This window comes from Equus przewalskii, chromosome 11 (genome assembly GCF_037783145.1).
Source record: "Equus przewalskii isolate Varuska chromosome 11, EquPr2, whole genome shotgun sequence".
NCBI lineage: Eukaryota > Metazoa > Chordata > Mammalia > Perissodactyla > Equidae > Equus > Equus przewalskii.
Window position 1 is genome coordinate 13,761,638 of NC_091841.1, and position 24,800 is coordinate 13,786,437.

Consider the following 24,800-nt stretch of genomic DNA (forward strand, 5'->3'; position numbering starts at 1 on the left):
AGTACCAAACCATAACAAAATTTCAAAGATGTTGCTTTTCTTGATAAAATACTCAATGTTCTTATTGCACTCTGTATCGGTCAACTAACATCATAACAGCTCACTCCAAAAGTTGGTGACATACCAAAATATTATCATCACGTTCACAGATTTGTGGGTTGATTGGAGTGGCTCTTCTCTACAAGCGCCTCATTCTTCTGGGGCAAGTGGGCTTCCCAGGTCATGTTCTTCTTAAGGAAGAAGATGAAGAGGGCAAGCCCAACCATGTAAGCACATTTCATGTTTGCTTGCATGCTGTCTGCTATTATGTCATTGGTCAAAGTGTGTCACATGGTCAAGCTCCTCAATGCAGCAAGGAAATATATGGTATCTCTAGTGAGAGAAAGGGAAAAGTTGCAAAAGGTGTGAGAGCAGAGATGGGAGAATTGGGAGTCTAACACAGGCCCTGTAATGTTTTCTGGGTTTTACATTTGTATTTACATTTCATCTTGTCATTAATGTATATGTATACTATTTTGTATCCTACCACTTCAGCTTAATGCGATTTTGTAAAGATAACCTTCTATATAGATTCACTACTTAAAAATATACAGTTGTTTGGATTTGTCCATCTGTATCAAAATCATTTGAGATGCTTATTAAAAATACAGATTTATTAGCCTTAACTCACACCCTCCTGGAATCACAGTCTCTGGGGTGGGGCCGGGGAATCATCATTATTAGAAAACTCATCAGGTCATTCTTCTGTACATTAAAGTTTAGAATGTCTTCCTTAGTGGAAGGACATTTGCATCTTTTTTCATTTTTCCAGCATTATAAATAATAGCCAGCGACGTTTGTACAAATGAGTAATTTCTTTGGGGTATTCAATAGTCTTTCCCGATGCACGATTGAATAATTCGCAGTTGAGGCAAATAATGCTCTGTGTAAAGGATGGAGTTTGGAGTGCTGGTGGTGGTGAAATTGCAAACAGGCTTATAAAATCTTTCAAGTATTTTATGTTCACTAAAATAAAGCCTTGAATTAGATAAGGAGAATTTCTGTAAAATTTTTATACATCTTTAATTTGTAATGTTGGGTATTATGTAACTTAGTCATGGTTCTGTTGCTTAGTTATTGTTAACTTTTTAAAAGAAAGTAGAAAAGTTGACAAGTTTAAAAAGAATTTTATTTTTCTTGTATTTCAGCCCTGGAAATTTGGCAATTTGGTTCTTTTATTCAACTATTTTGATTCTTCTTGGCATTTATATGACCTTGTTTATGTACTTTATTATCTATTTTATTGTTAGATAGTCTTGGTTATCTCAACTCTTTAATAAGATTTTTATGGAAATGAAAATTCATTGATGGCATGGCAGATACTGCCAATGCCTATGCAATATACGTTCTTTCTTTTCCCTAACAAACAGAGCCTTGATTTCATCTTCAGAGTGGCTTTTTGCGTTGCTGAAAAATACATTTCCCAACCGCTTTTGCACTTATGAGTGGCCAGGAGGCTTTGTTGTGTTCAGTGAGGCTTTAAGTGGAAGTCGCCAGAAAGGGCTTGATAAAGAAGGCAGAATCATTTGGCAGACACCTTTTGTCCTTTGCCCTTCCCTTTGTCCTACCTAGAACTTGGACAGGATGCTGGAGGAGGAGACATGGAGTGACAGACACTTGCTGAATGTCATATATAGGAATGTTTAGTGGGAAGACAGAAGGAGCTTAGATCTTTGATATCTTGTGGGCTGTCCTTATCAGATCTGGACTGCCCACCTCCAGTCTAATTATATTAGGAAAAGACACTGCAGTATGTTGAAGCTACTATTTAGATGGGACTCTGTTACATGTAGCTGAATATAATTTGTAACTTATATGTGTGGCTTTTGTAAAAGATATCTCGACTACGTTCTCTCAAACCTGACTTTCAAATTGCTTTTATTTATTTCTTTCTTTCATTTCATTTTGTAATTTCTTTAGGACCCTTCACTTCTGAATGTATATACATTATGCATGTTTAAATTGTCAAGCATGTTTTGAAACGCACGTTTTACAATCCTGACATCAACAAATCTGTATGCATAACATTTTAAAACTTTATATTTTGAAGTAATTTCAAATTTAAAGTTGCGAAATTAGTACAGAGAACTTCCCATAACTTTTTTCCTGAACCATTTGAGAGTAAGTTGCAGACATCATGTCCCTTTACCCCCTGAAATACTTCAGGGTGTATTTCCTAAGAAAAAAGATATTTTCTTAAATAACTATAGTGCATTATCAAATTCAGGAATTTAATATTAATAAAATATCATTACTAAGCAGTCCGCATTCATCTTTCTCCAGTTGTCCGAATAATATCCTGTATTGCGTTTAGTTTGAGATGTAATGTGGTCTCCTGCAGTACATTTGGTTACCATGCCTTTTTGGTCCCCTTTAATCTGGAAACTTGTCCTTTGTCTGTCATGATATAGACATTTTGAAGATAACACAATAATTATTTTGCGAAATGTTCCTCAGTTTGGATGTCTGATACTTCCTCAAGATTAGATTCAGGTTATGGTTTTTGGCAGGAAAACCACAGGTGATATTGTCTTCTTGGTGTATCATATCATATCAAGAGGCACACGCTGTCAGTCCCATTATTGGTAATATTAGCTCTGATCACTTGGTTGAGTTGGTATCTGTTAGATTTCTTCAGTATAAATTTACTTTTTCTCCCTTTATAATTTGTAGGAAGAATTTGAAACTGTGTAACTATACTGTTTCTCATTAAACTTTCACCCCATAAAATTCTTACTGAGATGACTGTAAAACATTTTCAAGAAAGATTTCTGCAGATCCTTTCATTCTAGTGACGACTTGTCTTCCAGATCATATCCCTTGAGCTTGCATTATGTCGTGGTGCTGTCTTACAGTTTTTGGGAACTTGTTTTGAGAAATACAGAGATGTAGGGAGGAACATGGTTCTTAATTAGGGAAGTTCAGGGAAGGGTTTGGTAGTGGGATGCTATCCCCCCAATAGAGTGTAATAGATTATATGGTACATAGACCAGTAGACTGTAAACAGATCTGAAGCAAATGGGGGCAAATGATCAATTCTGTTTAGGATCTTTTATGACGGATGGGAGCATGAGATGGTCCTCTTTTTCCTCAGACAGATCGTAGGATGCCAGTGATATAATATACTCACCTAGTGCATGGCCTGCCAAAAGCGTGTCTTTTTCACATATCCCAGGGGCCTGGATGCTGGCTGTCCATAGGGACAGGGAGAGATTACCAGAGCTGCCTCGATCTCCATCACTGGTCCCATGCCCTAGTTAAAGTAACCCAATGGATACTTGTTTTCCTTAGTTTCTCAGGCTTAGCCTCATGCTAACCACTCCTTTTCTTGTTGGGTGGCATAAATGAGGTGGTGAAGAATGGACCAGAAATTGTTAATTCAGTAAGACTTCTTCTTGGGAAGTAATGTAGAAGTTCCCTTTTGGAAACATGAAAATGGAATAAGGGCTCCCCACAGCATGGTTCCTTCTTCCTAAAAGAATGAAATTTGTTCAGTCTCTCTCAAGTTTGTTTGTTTGTTTTTTCTTTTTGAAGAAGATTAGCCCTGAGCTAACATCTGCTCCCAATCCTCTTTTTGCTGAGGAAGACTGGCCCTGAGCTAACATCTGTGCCCATCTTCCTCCACTTTATATGCGGGACGCCTACCACAGCATGGCTTGACAAGTAGTGCTATGTCTGCACATGGGATCCAAGCCAGTAAACCCCGGGCCGCCAAAGCAGAGTGTAGGAACTGAACTGCTGTGCCACCAGGCCTGCCCCTGTTTTTGTTTTTCTTTTTTACTCTAGTTTATTTTGTTTTCTGTTTGTTTGCCCAAAGGTCATTTATTTTCTTGTCCTTGTATATTTTCAGATTTCAGAGTGTAATGATTTTGGTTTTTCCTCTCTTCTAGCACCAGCAGACATTTTTGAATCAGCTGAGAGAAATTACTGGGATCAACGATGCCCAGATACTACAGCAAGCTTTGAAGGTATGGCCTCTGTTTTATGACCTACAGTTGTGTTACACCCTCATCTCTACTGCCTGCCATATTTGAAAGTTGAGTTTTTTAGTTATACTGTGTGGTAGTAGTAGAGATATAGGAAAGAACTTGTATAAAGTAAGAGCCTTAGCTAACATATACTGCAATTTTGAGCATGTTAGCTTTCAGCATACCTTGGAGTGACAGATGACTTCTCTCCATAGGAAACACTTTTCATGCAAAATAGGGGGATGTGAATCCAAATGCTAATGGCTGGTTTTACTCAAGAACCGTGATTTTAGAGTTTAAATAGGGGCAGAGGGTGCGGGAGAGTAGAGAGAGGAGGAGGAGGGAGAAATAGAAAATTAATAGAGAGTCAAAAGCTTACATTTTTTCCTTCCAAGAAGGAGAAATAGAAACTGGCTAACATTCAAGTAATTTACCTTAAGAACATTCAACATCAAACTTTTGAGTATATGCAACAGATAAGATGCATCATTTTGTTGTATCTTATGAAGTACTCTCATTTCCACACAGAGGCACTCACATGAGTTAAATCACATGGGTATGCACATGGAAAAGATCAAGCGAGTGAAAGATGTTCAAGAACTATATATATATATATATATATATATATATTAGCTACAAAGGCTAGCAGTGAGAGCCTTTTTGCCACTGTAGGCATACACACAGCTTCAATCCTTTGGCATTTGCTCCATGAGACAAAATTATGTAATTTTTGATGTTGACACAAAAGTTCTTCATTTGTGTCTGGAAGCAATTTATCTTTTAGGTGAGTGTAATCATAATCCTCATAATAGTAGTGATAACAACTAGCACTTAGTAAGCACTTACAGTACTAGGTGCTATTCCTAATAACTCCATGGGGTATTATTTTCATCCCTTTTTAAAAGATAAGGAAACAGAGGTTAAAGTGACTTGATCAAGATCACACAGCTAGTATGTGGAGGAGTTTGAAATAGAAACCAAGTGGCCTGATCCCAGAGCATCACACTTAATTTCTGCTTTCACTAGAGGCTTTGCTTCGTTTTGGCCTCATCAGGACAGTGATGAAGCAGTACTGTTTAGAGCATTAATGCAGGGTTTATGAAGCCACTGTAAGCATTTAGGGAGGAAACAAATGTGTTGTATGTCAGTTTATATGATGATGTTTAGATGATTGCCAGTCCTTTCTTTTTTTTTTTTTTAAAGATTTTATTTTTCCTTTTTCTCCCCAAAGCCCCCCGGTACATAGTTGTGTATTTTTAGTTGTGGGTCCATCTAGTTGTGGCATGTGGGATGCTGCCTCAGCATGGCTTGATGAGCGGTGCCATGTCTGCGCCCAGGATCCGAACCAGCAAAACCCTGGGCTGCCAAAGTGGAGCACGCGAACTCAACCACTCGACCGGCCCCACTAGTCCTTTCTTTATTGTGATAAATATGACTAAATCATGTCTATTTTCAGAATGTACTTTTTCCATTCTGTGTCAGTGAGTGTGACACTACACTCGGTACCTTGTCAGGGCACTTTTCTTTTTCTTGACTTGGGAAACATGTAGAATATGTTTAATTAAATAAATGTAAAGAATTAATCCAATTAATTCTTGTCCACATTTCCTTTGAGGTAAGCTGTATGACCTTAGTTTTTTTTTTAACTTTCATTTCAGTTCTCAGTAGCTGGAAGTGAAAACAGTGTACTTAAACCTTAACTGTTGCCCGGTATAAATTTGTAAGAGGTTTATTAATGAGTTGAGTCTCTCAGTAAAATACTGATATGGAGTCTACTTTTGGGAACCACATGTCGTTGATTGATTTCAGCACTTTTATTTATTTTGAGCATCTATTTTTAGCTTCGCAAAGTAAGTGACCTTCACGTTGTGTAAGTCCCTGTTGTAGTCAGCTAATTATTATATGAGGTAGTCTGTGAAGAGTACTTGGCACATGTTTTGGCACATATTACTGCTCAGTAAATCTTAGCCGTTGTTATTGCAAGTTGTTTTACTATAGTTTACTTATCTAACTATGGGATATGTTATACCTGTATTTTGGATGAGTCATTTGAGAATCTTACAGTGGTTGTGACAGATAACAAAGGTGAAAGCAGTGGTGCTTTTCCAACTGTACTCTTACTTTATCTCTTCAGCAGCTCCTAGAGTTGGAGTCGAGGTGGGTTGGGGACTTCATTCTTCTAGTTGTTCACTCCTCAAATCTTGGAATCATTCTAATCTTTCTCCTTCTATCACCCCCTACATTTAATATGATAGCAAATAATAGACTCTCTGCCCTTTCTCTCCTATAGTCTCAACACACAGCCAGAATGATCCTTTTAAAATGTAAGTCATACCAGGTCATTTCTAGGCAGAACCCTCGACTGGCTTCCTATTACACTCCTCTCGTATCCTAAAATTCTTAAGGCCTACACAATCTTAATGTGTTCTGGCCTTGTGTCACAGAGATAACTTCATTATTAATACCTGGATTTCCTAATGTTGTTTCAACTAGCTGTCATAGAGCTAGTGTTATATTTATTGTTAACTGGACAGAAAATATAGAGATATAACTGGGCAGGTCTCTTATTATTTTACTGTTTCAAAAATTCTTAGTTTTTTAGCAGCTACTTCCTTCTAAATTAACTTTAGAATTTTGTCCAGGTATGCTTTTGATGAGAACTACATAAAATTTATATTTAATTTGGGCAGGATTGTTATCTTGACAGTATTGAGTATTTCTGTCTAGGAGTTCTTTGTGTTTCTCCATACTGTCAAGCTTCAGAACATTTTGCTATTTTCTTCCTATAAGTCTTTGACATTTGCTTGTTAAGTTTGCCTTTAGGTATGTGTTCAGCACCCATTTTAAAGGGAATACCTTTTTTTGTTCTTATTTGCAGAAGCACTGTTTTAAATATTCATTTTTCATCCTTGTATATGGCAAGTTCCAGAAAACATGTTTTAGTTTGTTCATTTGTTTAGAAGTACAAGTTTGTGATTGGCTTTTGTTAAGCAGATATGAAAGTAATGGAAAACTGAGAAATTAGTTATAGAGTTGATTTTTACGTTATATTAGTAGTTTTAATTAATAGAGAAAGGAATTACCATTGATATAGTGTTCTTTGTTTATGATGAATTTATACTATAAAATCAGAATCACACAGAATGATTTTGAATCTGAAAATGATTTTTGCTTTGAGAATTAGTTGTTATGGAAAAGCTTACATAAATCATGTGAGAATGTACAGAGTTATTCCAAAATATTTGATGTTCTGTTCTTGATCTTTGAAGGATAGCAATGGAAACTTGGAGTTGGCAGTGGCTTTCCTCACTGCGAAGAATGCCAAGACCCCTCAGCAGGAGGAGACAACTTACTACCAAACCGCGCTTCCTGGCAGTGATAGATACATCAGTGTGGGAAGCCAAGCAGATGCGAGTAAGTTTACTTCTTTCTTAATATTTTGACAGGAATGTAATGAAAAATTTTCCTTGGGGATATATTAATTTTGTTGAAGCAGAGGTAAAGGACAAAAAAAAAAGACTACTTTAACCTTGGTTCTTCTTAGTGTATTTGAAAGGAGCATGTTTTAATTAGCTGCATTATATTTTTTTCCAGATTGTATTTCATTGGTATATCCTTTCATAGAGCACCTCATGGAGTATTCATTGTTTTGAAATATGGAACAGCTACAGTGTTACTCATTAAAGAAACAAAAATTTCTAGAATTTTAAATGGGCAAAATCATTTGTTTTATGGATTTTAAGTGTTGGTAGAGGCTTAGTATTATTTTTGAAGATAAAGTAGTATTTTTAATTACTGATAGCTTTACCATTTAGTAGAATTTCCCTTCTTTCAATCCCTGCCCCTCCCCAAAATAAAGATTTTGGAGAAAGGTTTATTACCATGTAACAAAATAAGCACACATACATGCGCACACACAGGTACATATGGAAAATTTTATGGACTAATTTTTATTCATAACATGAATACTTTGTGCTTATATAGCACTGAGTTTTTCAAAATACATTCAGTTACCTCCATATCTCATTGTGGTGTAACTGTATTATATAAAATGTAGGTATTTATTTTTATGCATTCTCAATTAGAGAAGTTTGATTACTAACTTGTATTGGAAGAGAATTTCTGATTTTGTTTATAGACTTTCTCAAAGTTAGGAAATAACCAGGAAGAACCCATTCACATAGATGTTTATAGCTATTAATTGGCATTAAATACTGTTTAATGTTGGTTGATTTCAAGTTTTCAGGATAATCTTAGTATTTTTGCTCTACAAATGATCTTATGTCGGCTAAGCCTGGAATACTCCTACTTCACACAGATAATAGGTGATAATCGGGAGAAGTTTTATGTGTGTAAGACAGACCCAGTTGCTGTGTCCAAGTTGAAGACACACTGTGGCTTGACTCCTGTCTGCATCTCTGACTTCGTTTTCTACTGTTTTGTTCTTTTCTCTTTACACTGTGATGACGCAGAATGGCTTGAAGTTCTCATCCACCCAGTGCTATTTAATTTCTTTTGTCTTTATGCTTGCTTTTCCTTCGAAGGAATCCCTTCTAGCCTTTACCCCCAGCCTAATTTCTTCTGGCGTTGTAGGATTTAGCTCAGGAGCTAATGGCTCTAGAATGTTTCCCCTGGCCTCTAGTTTGGACCAAGTGCTTTTCCAGCACCCAGAGCATACCTGTGTCTTAATGAGTACTGTGTTATTTTAAAATTATTTGCTTGTGCCTTTCTTGCTTACCAAACATGAAGCCTAACAGGGCAAGAGACTATTGATGTTCCCATGATCATATTAGAATGTCATAGTTTCTCAAAAAGTGTTTGTTGAGTTATTTTTGATAATATGTGTAAAAACGCCATCCCCAGAGGCCCACCTCTGAAGACAATTTGGTGGACTGGACCCTCCTCAGGGCCACCTTGGGAAGCTTATACTGAAGATGGCAGGGCCACATGAGGAAAGGAGCCCTGGTCACTGTGTCACCCCAGGAGAGTCACTTCCACCCAGGAACACTTGGATTGAATGAGGACATATTGTCTCAACCAAAATCCATAAAATGTTAAGATTGCCAGTTCATATTGATGACTCTTGAGTTGTTTGGATTGGAATCCTGGTCTCTTAGTTCATACCTTTAGGGACACCCTTCAGTCTTTGCCCTTGCTTGTCCCCAGTGACCAACCAGAAGGACAGAGGGAGCCTCAGACTAGGAAGATTGGGGAGCTGTGTGGGCAGTCCCAGGTGTCCCTGCACAGAAGGAAACTTGAAAACAGGAGGAGAGTGGGCCTCACCCAGGGATGGCCCCCACCACTTGCTCTTGTGCACAGAAAGGGACATGGCCTGGCCCTGCTTTGTCCCCTAGGTGTGCTGTAGGGCCAGGTGGGCCTCGACTGGCAGAGCCAGGCTGCCATCAGCCCTGTCCACCTCCCCCAGTGCCTGGAGAAGTGAGACCCCTTCTACTTTCAGAGCTCACTTAGGGGTCTGTTTCCTAGACCCTAGCTGGCCTCCCCTCCCCCAACCAACTGACACACCCTGGTTCCAGCCACCTGTTTACTTTGGAGATGGAACACTCCTCAGGGTTCCGAGTGGTCAGTTGTGGCCCACAGGGCACTGGCACTCAGAGGCACAGCTGCGGAGCTCTCCCCAGCCATGGAGGGCCTGCTGCCTGCCATCGCGTCCGCTTTCCAGCTGATCCTGGGGCACCTGTGGTGTGCTCTGCTGGTGATTTCGGACAGCTTGAGCCAGGGTCCAGGTCTCCCTGCGTTCCCCTGGGAGGTCCTGGTATGTACTGTGGTGGTGGCTTTGATAGTCAAGACAGGACATATTTTCAGAAGAGGGAAGTCTCCAGGCGAAAGGTGTTCTGCCTGCGGTGAAGTCAGTGGAGAATGTGGGGAGAATACCGGACCTGAGAACCGAGCCGTGGAAGCCCTTCAGTGCCCTCGGGTGGAGGCCAGTCCTCTCCCGTTACGAACCTTGTGCTTGGCAGCGATGAATACAATCCTGAGCACATCAGCACTTCAGGACACTGTCGACCTTCTGGAAAAGGCTTTGAAGAGCCTGCCTGTTAAAGTCTCCAAAGCAACTGATGAAGAGGAACATCAGGAAAGAGCCAGATGGTTGCAGCAACAAAAGCAAATTGAGGAAGAGCTTCCAGGAGAAATCCTCTCCCTCCAAACCGAGGAAGCAACTTTGCAGCACGAAAACACCAAGCTTGAAGGTGAGATTCAGCAGCTGAAGCTCAAACTTCAAAATCTGCATGAGCTACATGATGAAGAAGTTGGGCCACTTTACAGAAAATTCTTTGAGGAGGAAAGGGTCTGCTCCGAGTTGAAGAAGAAGCTCCTCAACGTGTGCTGGGAGATGAACTCCACGTACCAGCTTCGCAACCTCTACAAGAAGATGGCTGAAGACCTGGCCCAAGAAGTGAAGACGTGCACTTCCTACTATCACAAGGAGAACCTCTTCCAGATGCAAAGAGCCAAAGAAAGCTGGAGGGCAGCCGTGTTGGCGGAGAGAAAGCTCGAGGAGCTAAGAAGACAAAACGAGCACAACAGGCAAAGGCTGGCCATGTTGGAGGCCTCGTTCCAGCCTTTGCCAAGAGGCAATTTTCCTCCAGCTGCTCCTCCCACGGTCCCCAGAGGCCCAGAAGTGTGGGGGATCCCCTGGGCCGGTAGGACCCCCCCAGGAAGGAGGATGGCCCTGCCATGAGGCCTCAGGGGCCTGGGGTCACCTGCAGATTGGACTCAGCATCCACAGCAGCTGGGCCTTCAGCACCCCAGCCACAGCAGGACATCTGCACGGGTGTTCTCTTTTCAAAGGAATTTTGATTTTTTCTGTTTTTAGTTTAGCTCCTATTACTTACTTAATTATTCTTATTCAAGTAGATAAAGCATTCTAATGTGTAAGATATTTTTTCAAATAAAGTTTCATTTAATACATTGCTTATCAATTGCATTCTCTGTCCTTGGACCCTCTAGAATAAGACAGTATAAGGATTGAGTTTAGATTTAAATGAAAGGTCACTATTCATTAAGCCATCATTAGAGTAGGACATAGAGATGTAGAAAACAATAAAGACTGTTTCTGTGTGCTCTGAGCCCTTATTAGGAATCTGCGAAGTGACAATATTTGCCTGAATGAATTAGATTGTTAGTAAAAACCAATGGAAAAGCAGGAAAAAAAAAGACTTCAACATACTCCCGTTCACATTTCATAATGTTTTGATTTATTCCTAAATTTATAGATTAATTTAGAGGGTAATTTTAGATAATTTGCACTCTGTTTTTTGTTCTGTAATTTTTTAAATCTTTGTTGTATTGTTTAAGATAGTGTTTCTTGCCAAAACATTTCTCAATGTTTTGCAGTCCATTTTATGCAGTTTTCCCTTGGTGGCAATCACATATGCACCCACACCCACACACACAGACACGCACAAACTACAGTACAGATGTAGAATACTTTGTTATTTCAGTACCTAAGGAAAATGTAAAATTAAGAGATTCAATTTTGAAAAATTATTTAAAATAAATAAAAGAAAAAGATCATGCAATCCACCGCGATGTACACAAAAGAATCCTAAGTCCTGTACACAGAAAAGGAGAGGTGCCTGATGTACCCGACAAAATTCCCACTACAAACACTTCACCCCAATGGTGCAGATGAAGAGACTGAGATGCAGCCGTTTCCGGAGCTGAGACAGGGAGGAGGGAAGGGCCAGGGATGCGGGGCTCCCAGGGGCCAGCGAGAGGGAAGCTGTTCCCAGCCCTGGGCTGGAGGGAGGAGGGGAAGTGGTGTCCTCTGGGCCCATGAGGGGCTGTCAGGGGAACAGGGAAAACTGCCCCCGCCCTCTGCCCTCCTGTCGTCCCACCTCCTGCTGGAGCCTGGGAGCCCCCCAGAGGCCTGGGCAGTGCAGGCAGAGGAGTCAGCCTGGGCACAGAGCCGGCCAGAGAGGGGCCCCGAAGGAATCTGGAGAGCGACCAGCACACTGGACTCTGCTGAATCTCAAGTGCGAGGGTTTCATTGCCTTCCTTCCCATCCATTGTTTTGTTACATGTGGAGCTTCTGTGATGTCTTCTGCGCTGTTCCAGGTGTTTAAGATGCAGTGATGGACAAAACGGTCTAATGAGGCCTGGGGACCCGCAGCTTACATTCTAGCAAGGGACAAGGTCACATAATAAAGAAAAAGAGATGAAGGAGGGAAATACGTGCTCTACAGACGATTCCTATAGGGGGATGGTAAGGGCGGTGACAGGCTAACACTCAGTGGGTGACATTTATGCTGAGATGAAAGGTAAGAGGAGTTAGTCTGGGAGATCATGGGCAGAATGTTCCAGGCAGACAGAACAGGAAGTACAGAGGCCTGAGAGGTGGCTTCTGGGGCAGCGGAAATGGGACTGAGATGAGGGGGAGGGAAGGTGGGCAGGGACCAGGGCCCACTGCATAGATGTCTCTGTAGTGCAGGGGAGTGACACCAGGGAAGGGTGTAGACCTGGGGAGGAGACAGAGGGTGGATGGGGGTATACTGTGATGTGCTATCTACATAGATCTCTGTGGCTTCGAGACAGTGGAATGTGGGGTGGGGGAAGAGGGGGCAGCGTTTTGGTGAGGGGCCTCACAGGGGTCTGCAGGGAGCCCTGGGGCTGGCACTGGGGTGGTCATCACAGAGGTGGAGGAGCAGGACTGATGGGGCTGTGTTTGACTGTTGTGGGGTCTGAGAAGAGGAATGAAGGAGGACTCAGAACTTTTATGATCACACGTATATTCTCTGCGGTACTTTAAGAAAATCATAGTAAAATCTTTGCAGGGAAATCCGGAAAAAAAGTCAGCTGTGTGTGGATGTAGTACACTGAGTGAAAAGCTTTTTTCGAAGGAATAGAGAGGGGAGTAGTCATGTCCATTTGGACGTCCATGAGGTTTCGACCATCCATGAAGGCCCTGGGGATCAGAGGGTCTCACCTCTTAGGCGCTCCTACAACAGGGGCTCCCAGGGCAGCTCCAGGAGGGGCTCGAGGGCAGGGTGAGAGTTCCCAAGGTTGATGCGTCCACTGCCTTAGTGGAGCCGATATGATGCTACTCGTGGAGATGCCAAGATGAACACTCAATGGACCTGCAGCAGAGCGCAGAGCCAGTGGAAGAGAAAGACTCACGGACTATAAATGCTCATGGAGGTGGCGTGTGCACCCACTGCTGGCGCTGTGCCCGGCTCTCGAACTGTCCCTGCAACAGGTTGGGTGTTGGGTGGGAGGTCAGGGAGGGTCTCTGGAGGACGTGGTCCTGAGCTGAATGCTGAAGGAGAAGGAGGAGTTATCCACGGTGCTTTACACACTTTCAGGGGCATATGAATCACTTGAAGATCTCGTTACAAAGCAGATCGTAATTCATAAGGTCCTGGGTGGGCCCGAGTCCCTGCACTGCTCCCAAGTGATGTCCATGCTGGGAATCCACATAGAATAACAAGGATCTTGAGATGAATGAGAGGAAAAGTGTAGGGAAGATAAAGAGGACAGTGCCATTTCTGGTCAGGGTTCTGCGCAGACACAGACAGGAAGGTACAAACAGCCTGGCAGAGCAGATGTACAACTTCTGCAGGAAATCTGCTCCCAATTATCCTCTCAAACGCTGCTAACTACATGGACGGATCCTGTCCCAAGTACACGACCTGTTTCAGAGGAGCATGAGGAACCACAGACTTGGGGTCGCTCTTGGGGAAGCCAGCCACGGAAGACTTGCTTTAGCTTCAGAATGCTCTAGTCAGTCCACAGCCCCCCACGTCCCCTCGCTTTCAGCCCAGACCTGGAAACCCCTCTTGACCTGTCCTTTTTCCTCACCGTCTACATCCAATGCATCAGGCAGTCCATAGATATTTCCCTCAAACTCCCTCTGTTCTCTTCTCTCCATCTCTGCCACCACCCTCCAGTATAAACCACCACTCTCTCTCTTCCCTGGGTCACTGTCACTCTGCTGACCGTCCTTCCTACTGGGCCCAGGTCACCATGCTTCCTCCCATCGACCTCCTCTCGGCAGACACAGCAGACTCTTTAACCCATGACCTGGGCAGGGCCAGAACAAAGCCAGGCTTGGACGTGTCTGACCAAGGTGGGGCTGACTCCTGCTCTCACCCCCATGTCTCCTGCCTCTGGGTCACAGATGGCAAGGGTGGGCTCACATCCCACTGCTGTCTGGACAGCTCTGTTGGTGCTTGTTTTGTCCCTGGCATGTTATGGATAGCTCCCCTTTACACTCATAAAATGGCTCCAGTTACGACAAGAAATTAGATAGTCACAAAACTAATACCTTGCACGAGTTCAAACTTTTCCAAATAGTAGTGCAACATTTTAAAAAATATATAAGCTCATGAGAAAAATAGACAACATGATTTCAATCCAAATCTAAATGCAGCCTCGGACAGTTGAAGAATCATCACTATTTTGTCAATTTAGCCAGAGTGAGGACATCACGTTTTTGGTTCAGATGATTTCACATTCCTTCTTCCAGGCCAAATAGAAGCCATCTTTGTTTTGAGAAGCTCACAGTAAGAACTGAATGATATCAGGGATAACATAACACCAAATATGTTGGATTAAAGTCAAGGCCTTTCCAACTTATTGAGGAACCAGAAGGGACTGCTCTTGAAAATCTTTTTGCAAGAGTCCAAGTAATGTAGATTTCAAAGATTGAAATCATCTTGTGAATTATAGATAAATAACGCCTATGTTTGTTCGACTCAGTTACAAGCACGTTTTGTGGGGAAGTAAGAGATTGAGTCACAAGGTAGAAGGTAAAGACATGAAGTTGCTATACCCAGAAAAGGGCTCCTAGAAAGACAACACAAAGAGAAAGACAGCACAGTAGTGATCTCCTTGTGCTGGGGCTCCTCCCTGCCAGGCTCTGATTCAGTGGCTCTTGGGTGGGGCCCAGACATCTGTATTTTAAATATATTAAATATGAATTAGTATCCTGGTTAGAAGCACAGCCCATTTTATTGATAAAGAAACCACAACAGCAAGCAATCTGCTCAGTATGACAATTAATTGAGATAAACCAGAAACTCCATTTCTCTACCATTTCTTTCAAGTGGAATATAAAATTACTTAGTGGATATTTTTCAAGAGCTACACACACATACACACCCACGGTGAAAAGATGCTCAACATCATTAGCTATCAGGGAAATGCAAATCAAAACTACAATGAGGTATCACCTCACTCCCGTCAGAATGGCTATAATTAACAAGACAGGAAACAACAAATGTTGGAGAGGATGTGGAGAGATGGGAACCCTCCTACACTGCTGATGGGAGTGCAAACTGGTGCAGCCACTATGGAAAGCAGTATGGAGTATCCTCAGAAAATTAAGGATAGATCTACCATATGATCCAGCTATTCCACTGCTGGGTATTTATCCAAAGAACTTGAAAACACAAAGGCATAAAGATACTTGCACCCCTGTGTTCACTGCGGCATTATACACAATAGCCAAGACTTGGAAGCAACCTAGGTGCCCATCAAGGGATGAATGGATAAAGAAGACGTGGTATTTATACACGATGGAATACTGCTCAGCCATAAGAAATGATGAAATCCAGCCATTTGTGACAACATGGGTGGACCTTGAGGGTATTATGCTGAGTGAAATAAGTCAGAGGGAGAAAGTCAAATACCATATGATCTCACTCATAAGTAGAAGATAAAAATGACAAAAAAAAAAAACACATAGCATTGGAGATTGGACTGGTGGTTACCATTGGGGAAGCGGGGAAGGGGGAGGGCAAAAGGGGTGATTAGGCTCACATGTGAGGAGATGCACTATAATTAGTGTTCGGGTGGTGAACATGATGTAATGTATCCAGAATTTGAAATATGATGTACATCCGAAAAAAATAAAAATTAAAAAAAAAAAAGAATTCAATAATTTGGATAGTGTGTCCATAAAGTTGCTTTGAGATTATTGAGGAAAACTGTTGTAGAAATATAATGTGGTGATTTCATTATAATAATATTAGTATCAAACTGGGAAAAAGTAGCCGATGAATAACAATAATTCTTTTCCAGTTAACAAATTTGTACCCTATTTTATCAAGTTCTAAGAAGTACAGCTGCCTTTTGGAGATAGTCTTGATCCAGCATTTAAATTTGGCAGTGTCATAATAGTGTTTCATGGTTTAAAACTGAGAAAGTAAGGAGATGTCATGCATTTAGCAGATTCTTTAAATTATTATGCTATATTGCTGATAAGAAATGAAATCTTTCATGTATTTTTAATTCTTGAAAGGAGTGGTAAAACGTGGGAAGGAAAGATGTATATTCAGACACAGGCCTCCTTTGAAAACACTACCTGCGCGCTGAAGGAATGTGGAGTATTGGAGTGATCAGAGTCTGAGGAAGTTTTCAAGGCAATGTTCTAGATACAAAAACTCTTTTTGAACATTTTCTTAACTTTATGTGAAATATATTTTTATTTGAAAGTTGACCATGGCTTAACTAATTCTTCAAATATGGCAGGAGTTTTTATTTTTTTTAATTCCTTGTTTTCTTTTTTAAGTAAAAAGTCTATTACAGACAGGACTATAGCATAGACAGAGCCTGGCTAATTTTAAGTGTGTCATCTATTGGTTGTAGTACTGACAAAACATCTGTATTTTGACGTGAAAGTCTCTAATGCTAAATACATATGATTACTTGTATAAGCTAGAATATAACTGTTTATGACTGGGCGTCTCTGTTAGAAGGAATAAAATACATGTGTTTTTAATGACTAGAAAAATTTAGCTTTTAAACTAAAATATCCCATAGAAGTTACATTTGGGGCTTGTGGGGAAATTTTCATTTATTCATACCTGGGTACATCAGAAGATAAAGTAAATTATGTCACTTGATTTGAAGAACATATATTTTTGAACCTTCACTTAATATTCAAGAAGTTGTTACATTTTCACTAGTTAGTAGGACAATGATTGGCCTTTAGTGCATTTTCACCTTCCATTTTTGAGAGAAAAAAAAGAAACATTTCAAGGAAAGCTTGTATTCTGTATCATAGAGAATTAAGAAGTGGTGTACCTGGTGTTTGATATTGTTTTGGTAACATTCTATACTGTAATTTAATACTCTGTTGAATTCTGGGAAAAAGCCCAAATCATTTAGAGTATTAACAACACTTTTAGGTACTTTTTTTCATTACTTGGATTTCCTGTCCAGATTGGATATTGTGAATTGTCAGATGAGTGCCTCCCACCTCCAGCTTAAATTGGAAATAAAATTGTGTTGGAGTTTGGCAGTAAAAAATGCAAATGCAAGGAGGTAGCAATGCAGGATACTAAGATATCGTAGGTGAACTTAATAGTCAGAGGAGAGATTCTTCGAAGTTTTTGTGTGATGGCAAACTCTGTCATAGACATGACCATACCAGGCTTTTGCCCACTTGAAATTAAATAGTAATATTCTTTCTTTCATGATCATTAAATTCTTTTGAACTTTTTTAAAACAGGAAAGAAACAGTATATGCCCACCAGAACGAGATGTGCTACAATTGAGCAATCAAAGAATGGATCAAAAGATAAGAGGGATTTGGGTAGGTAATTTTAGCACAGAAAATAATGCCACATATTGGCTTAAGTTTTAGAGAAATTGATATAACACATTGGAATAAGTGTTAAGTGTTACCAATTTAGAATCAGTTTATTTGGTAAGGATTGCATAGAAAGTGAGAAAAATGTTGAAGTTCTGTCCTAGAACTCTGCTCTTAGTGATGTTGCTTGGCCAGCCTAAAAGTGATTTAAAGGACAAGTGACAGATCCAGGTCTAGTGCTCTCATCTCTGCTGAGGGCAGATCACGTATGTTCAGCAGTTTAGGAGTTTATTAACTGAACCCTGGTATTTTTCCCACCCCCCACATTTGTTAAACAAGTAACTTCAGATAGAAAAAAATTAATGCCATGAAAGTTAAATCTCTTTTTCCGTAGAGATTTCTAATGTATAAAACTGTTTTGATGATTCACTGAAAGTTAAGGTTAAGCTTAAAAATGAGATTCTACAATGCTCTGAAAGTTACTTGTAAATGATTGCATGCAATTAGGCTTACATTCTATTACAATGTTCTGTAGAATGACTTGTATAACTTTGTGAGTTTTCTTTAATTTTAGGGAAGAATGGTAGCCATGGACCTTTGTACTTTTTGTTGACTCATATAGAATGTTAACTTTAATTTTTTTTCACAATTTTAGTTTGAAAACATAGTAAAGTTGATGACAGAATTCCCAAATGGCTCCTTTGCTATTCACTTTCCCTTCTTACCAATGCTGCCATTATAATTTTAGCAGGAATTATTAAAAACAGAACAAGACCATTTGGAGCTGAGCTGTTCAACATAGTTGCCAACGGGCACATGTGACAACTTAGATTTAAATATAAATTAAAATTAAATAATATTAAAATTCAGTTCCTATGTTGCACTAGACACATTTTAAATGCTCAGTAGTAGGCAGATGTGGCTAGTGGTCACCCTACTGGACAGCGCAGATAATAGTACATTTCCATCATCATAGAAAGTTCTAGTGGAGAGCACTGTTTTAGAGAATCTGAGTTCCGCAGTAAGAAGATTAGAAAAGTGGGAACATCTTAAGAGAGCTGACTGAGGGCAGAGGAGAATGGGAGAGTCAGGTAGGAAACACAATTTACATTATTTATGTCTTCTTGATTTTAAGTATTCTTTTAACGTGATACCTTATTCTATTTGTCCTTTGACTTACTAGAAAAAATTTTATATGGATAAAGCCTATGTTCTTAAGTCTTCTAGTTAGTGCCACTATGAAGATGACTCACTAATTTTTATCTCTATTCCATAGTCTAGATATCAACCTTTATTTGCTTAACAAATATTTATTGATTGCCTAATATGTATTAGATAGGTTTTTAGGCCATTAGAAAAAACACAAAATGTCAGTTTACATAGGGGGAAGACAGACATTTAAGCAATAAATAAATAATGTCAGGCAGTGGTAAGTTCATGAAGAACAAGAGAGCAAGGTCAAGGGACAGATGGTGACAGGGGTGCGGTTGTAGGTCAGGCATGGGATATGCTATTTTAGATAGAGGATCCGTCAGGGAATGTTTCTTGGATGAGGTCACATTTATACAGATACCTGAGTGAAGTGAGGGAGGGAAGCGCGTGGATGTCTGAGGGAAATGCATCCCAGGCTGGGGCCTCCAGGCAGGAGTATATTTGGCTCAGGAGATGAATAGGGAGGACGTCACTGTGGCTGAAGCAGAATGAGTGAGGGCGAGAATGGTAGTATTCTCCCTTCTCAGCTCCTGCTGACCATCCCTATGTTCGTATTTGCCTTTCTCTCTTAAGGGCATCCCCATCCTTCTGGGGACCCAGTGATTTTATTTTGTATTAAAGGTTTTGTTTTTTTTACTGCTCTTCCTAATCTCCCAAGACAGCCATTTAGTCTGCAGTTCTATGAGTTTTTGTCTGCGTACTTTTCCTTTAGTTGCTCCTGCCCTGATACATATTCTTACTACAACTCTTCTCCAACTGTTGTTCAACACTTAACCTCCTCACTCCCAAAACAGAGTTCTTTCTGCTCATATCATTCCCCTGCCTAGAGATCTTCGCTGGTGGTAAATATAAATGTGGTTATATAAAAAAGTGTTTCCCCTATGCCTAGGCTTATGTAAATAAGGAAAGCAAGGAAAATCACTTTCTTCTAAAGTCAAAATCTCTGCATATATTGTAGTTCAATTAGATTATGGGCTAAGTGGATTTCTTTTGAACTAACTTGGAAGGCTTTTGTCATTTCATACACTGTCTTCATGGGAAAATGAGTTATGAGTTGTAAACAATGCATACAGTTAAAGTCTGCTTCATTGACCAGTTGATGATTGCCTGTATTTCGGATTTAGCAGAAAAATGTTTGGTAGTTGGTATTTAAGTTTTACTCAAATGCTAACTCTTTGGAATGTACAAGATTTTTTTAGGTTGAGTGTTATGTTTTGGTATATATACTTGTGACCTTACAGAAAAAATGTTTTAATTTGAGCAGTCTTGAACATGTTGAAGATTCCTGTTCATAGGCTTTTGTAATGTGTGATTTTCTACACTGGTATCCAACTAACACTAACATGCTTGTGCCCTTGAGTTGTGTTCACACTAATACTAGAGGGAGGGTTGGTTAAAACAAAGTTTGAGTGTTTTGCCAAGGTCCTCGCTTGGTACAGATATAAAAATATTTATAATACTTTGGTATTTGGATGGGATTTTTACATAGGCTAAACTTTTATTTAGTTTGGCCAATTAGAAATTGTTTACGCCAAGTTTATTCTATGTTCCTTTTTGAGTGTGAGCGTATAAGAAAATCACAGAGGGCTAGTTTTCATTGTGAAATTGATAGTTCATTACGTGTTTTTGGAAGTCATTCCCCTAACTCCAGAAAAAGAAGAAATTCAGGTTTTACCATTCTAGTGAAATAACATTTTATTTTCTTAATATCTGGTTTTAAAATCATATCTGTATTTAGTATGCGAGTAAGTTATAATAGTCTTTCACGATTGCTGTATTGTTCTAAAATATCTTCTGGAAAGAAGAGGATTTATGGAGTAATGGGAACATCCTGGAAAAAATTATGATGATTATAGTGAAGCTACAAATAATAAATAAACTTTCTCCACTGCTTAAAGGAAAAAGTCTCAGCTTTTCAGTTAAGGACCAATAACTTCTCTCCAACCAACCTTTCTAGCATCAAAGGCTACTATTGCTTGTTTCTTCCTCTGCCCTCACTCAATACTTCTGACACCAGATATGTGAGTTTTTACCCCACACCCGACCAATTTTCTGATACCAGCTGAGTGTCCTGCAGTTCAGTTCAATTCTGACACTACCTGGAGTTGGTATCGGATCCCACAGGTTAAGGGCTCAGTTGCACACAACTGCCTCCACCTAAGATGCCAGTTACAAGTAATGGGTTCCCAGGTTACTCACACTTCTCTCTGACTGGGCTACAGATTGAGGGTTCCCATGACCCCCTCCTCAAGTTTGATAATTTGTTACAGTCGCTCACAGAGCTCAGGGAAACACATTTACCCGTTTATTATATAGTAAATAATGTGATAACGGATACAGATGGATAGCCAGATGAAGAGATGCATAGGGCAAGGTCTGGAAGGGTCCTGAGTGCAGGAGCCTCGGTCTCATGGATTTGGGGTACGCCACCCTCCCACCATGTGGATATGTCACTAACCCAGGAGCTCTCGGAGCCCTGTACTTCAGGGATTTCTATGGAGACTTCATCAGGTGGGCTTGATTGATTATTAATTTAATTTCCAGCCTCTCTCTCCTTCCCAGAGGATGGGAGATGAGGCTCAAAGTTCCAAGCTTCTAATCATGGTTTGGTTTTTCTGGTGATCAGTGCCCACCCTGAAGCTATACAGGAGGCCACCAAGAGTCGTCTCATTAGAACAAAAGATGCTCCTATCACCCAGGAAGTTCCAAGTGATTTAGAAGCTCTGTGTCAGGATCCAGGGTCAAAGACCGAAGATGCTAGAAGCGTCTTTATGGCTTACCTTGCTCTTTGAATGGATTGTTTACCTATGCATGATTTTGTAATACTGTGCATTGGTAATTTGGAAAAGATTTCCTTCCAAATCTTGGAAGAACGTCTGCATCATAAAACAAATTAAAATTGTCAATATCACCTGATTTCACCAGAAATCCTTTAAGTATTGGGGAAATATCAAGCTCATAATGGTAGAAACAAGTTTTCCAAAATTCTGATTTTTGCTTGAAAATTCTGTGTTAGTCATTGTCAACAAATGCTGTCATTCATTCTCCCTCATGTGACAGGTTCACTTTATTTTCGAGAAAACATCTGTCAAATACTCAAGTCTGCATAATCATAGCTTGTGGTTTGTCAGTTGTTCTTTCAAGTAAAAATAGTGTTCCATGAAAAAAAATCAGTTCAGTTTGCAACTCAAGCGTTGCACTTGTGTTTTTTCTTTAGCAACAGTGTGCTTTGGATATACAGCAGAAGTACTGTGCATACTTCTTATTTGTCATGTAGAATTAAAAGAAAATTTAAATCAGTATTTGAGATTTAATAAAATTGATTTTTCCCTTTTTATCAAGGACTTAAGAGAAACTGGCTTTTTCTTTTTTGAGTAACGAGTGCACCTATTTGTGAGTAATAACAATGAATTGCTCACACAACTTGGTGCCACTGCCTTGATTTGTGTGCTAAGATGCAGCAGTTTAATGCATTGTTGTTTCGTATCATCAGTGCCAATATGACATATTGTTTGACATAAAATCTACTAACATATTTGGAGTAATTACTGAGGAATAGCAGGCATCCACAGATGATAACACACTCAGAAAATAGTACATGGGGTTGTGTAGCCGGGAATCCCCAATAACCAACATAATCAGTCCCAAATTTCCTATCAGAGTAAGAAGATATATTGCTAGAAAAAGGAAGAATAAGATGATTTGTAGTTTGAAATTCTCTGTAAAGCCCTTCAGTACAAATATAGTAACTTCAGTGACATTCTTCATGTTGACACCTCATGGAACAAACTTGAAAATATTCATAAAATTATAACTTGTTTACTACAAAAAGAATAAATAATATTGTGACTCAATATTGCGATTTGAGGGATGGGGAGCTGTGTCCTAATATTTATTGTTGGCCTGCATAATTTCCCAGTTGTGGATCAGGAAACAGTGACAAGATGGTGCGTAAAGTGTTCATGCCACTCACTGCAGTATGAAATGGAAAATATGGGTGTTAACTCACTGGCTGAATTAATGTAATTTGTAAAACCACCAGGTAAACTGGTTAATTTACCACTCTATTAGCTGTTTTCATATTAAATCACATTAAAACACCAAGTGATTGACTAAAAAATAATTTCCTTCTGACATCCAAACATGTAAGATAGCATATCAGTGTATAGAGTATTCAAATAGGATATCAGCATTCTACACCTTTCAGTAATTGTGCAAAATGATTTGCTATAATCTACTCACCTGTAGAATGAGAGCATTAACAATTACATTGCAATATAGGAGAAAATAGTAAAAGATAACATATGCTAATGAAAATGAACCTTTACAATTATGTTAAATATAAAATGTTCTGAATTAAGTTGGTTCTCCAGAGTAGCAACCTCCTGGATTGTAACATTTTATAAACTAATCTCCAAACATTTTCTGATTCTACTAGATCTTCTTGGGTGTATCCGAAAGAATTAAGCAAGAGTTTTCCAGGATGATAGGCCGTGATTGAATTAAGCCATTGTATGACAACTTATATTTTGTTCAAATTTATTTCTCAAATACTAAGAATTATGTTATCATTTTTGGCTGAGTAATATGTCATATTTATTACTTTTGGATATTTAAATTCCATATGCTTTTCAACTCCGTCAAAAACTCTGGTGAAAAAGAGAAGAATTATTCTGAAAAATATGATTTTTTCAAGGTATTATAATGTTTAGGTATTGTTTATTGTAGATTCAGTGAAATTACAACTAGATTGCTGTTATTTGAGTCACAATTGAAGTCATTCATAAAAAAACAGTAAACTACAACAACAAAAATAAACAATGCTTACACTAAGACATAAAATTTAAGAGCAGAAAAGTAGAAAGAAATGAATGAAGAAAACCAGAAAGCTTTCTTGGATAATCCCATTGTTAAACAAGTTAGGAGTCAAACTTCTACTCGAATCCAAATTTTGAATTATTAACCCATAATACAGCACAAGGTGAAGGATAGAATTTTTTCTTTATTATTATTTTGGTTTTTCATATAACCACCCATAGGAAATTTGAGTCAGTCTTTAGGGCACATAATCTGCTGCAAATAATATTCTTTACGTTCTTTAAATTCATAATGCAAGTCAAGCTCCAGCTTCAATACTTCGGCATGGACACCATCAGTGAGAGAATAAACCATTTGGATTAGAAATAGTGATGGAAGGAGAAGAAAGCACATATCAACAATCTTCTGGGAAAGACGAAGTCAGGATTCCTTAGAAGAATTATCAAGATCAGGAGAAAATATTTTCATAGAATTATTGAAAAGATTAAAGGCAGATAAAAGGAAAATTCTCATATGAGACATCTGAGAATGCAAAATTTGGGTTGAATCCTATGTGTTGGAAATAAATTTACAACAAAATAAATTAGTGTACTCAAATCACTTATTTTAGTTAACTGAATACTTTTGGGTGGCTTTAACACCATAAGATGCTCTTAAATATATGATTTAATTAAAAATGTGTTAATAATTTGATTTGAAAACCTCCAATTATGTATTTTTTTTCTTATCTTAAAGAGCCACAGGAAGGGTGACATGAATATTAACTGAACAAAGGTTGAAACAAATGTTTATACAGGGATAAAAGAGTTTACAGACGTGAGGTGAAAGGCAAGTCAAAATAAATAAAGTACAAACTTTAATGAATATGATGAAATCTATCTTTTTCAATACGATCAAGAGTCACAAGGAAAAGATCAGCCCCAATATATTTCTTGAACTCAGTTCAATGATATGCCTTTTCCAAGGCAAATAACAGGATTTAGAATCTGAAAGTATCTGTCCATTGGACAAGTTCACGATTAAAATCCATGTGTGATATTAGACTTTCTCTCCAAAGTTTACTCCTCTTTAAATAGTAGTATATTTAAATGACCAAACGGAACACATAATGTACAGCCAGGTAGACTAATTAAATGCATAAAGCGATAAATATATAAAGCAATTTCCTTTGAATATGTTCATTTTTAGTTAAAAATTTAAGATGAGCA

At 39.2% G+C, this 24,800-nt stretch overlaps 2 protein-coding genes across 9 annotated transcripts in view; one reads left to right on the forward strand and one right to left on the reverse strand.

Annotated features, from left to right (window-relative positions):
* LOC103543798 (olfactory receptor 5T2-like) overlaps positions 1-22,542 on the reverse strand; it is a 23,315-nt gene extending 773 nt beyond the window's left edge. The window contains exon 1 of the mRNA XM_070563897.1: positions 22,286-22,542. Coding sequence (XP_070419998.1) covers positions 22,286-22,542 — 257 coding nt within the window. The remainder of the gene's footprint in view (positions 1-22,285) is intronic.
* The window catches only part of LOC139074340 (cTAGE family member 2-like), a 624,763-nt gene continuing 599,971 nt past the window's right edge, over positions 9-24,800 (forward strand). For 2 of the 8 annotated variants that reach the window (XR_011523854.1, XR_011523855.1), the window contains exons 1-2: positions 9-4,007; positions 7,277-7,421. Coding sequence is in view for 5 of the 8 variants with exons in the window: in XM_070563892.1 (XP_070419993.1) it covers positions 9,649-10,707 (1,059 nt within the window). In the remaining 3 variants the exon portion in view is untranslated. Of the gene's footprint in view, positions 4,008-7,276; positions 7,422-7,601; positions 10,938-17,481; positions 20,438-24,800 lie in introns of those variants that run through there. The other 6 variants (XR_011523853.1, XM_070563892.1, XM_070563894.1 and 3 more) reach the window with 6 other exon arrangements.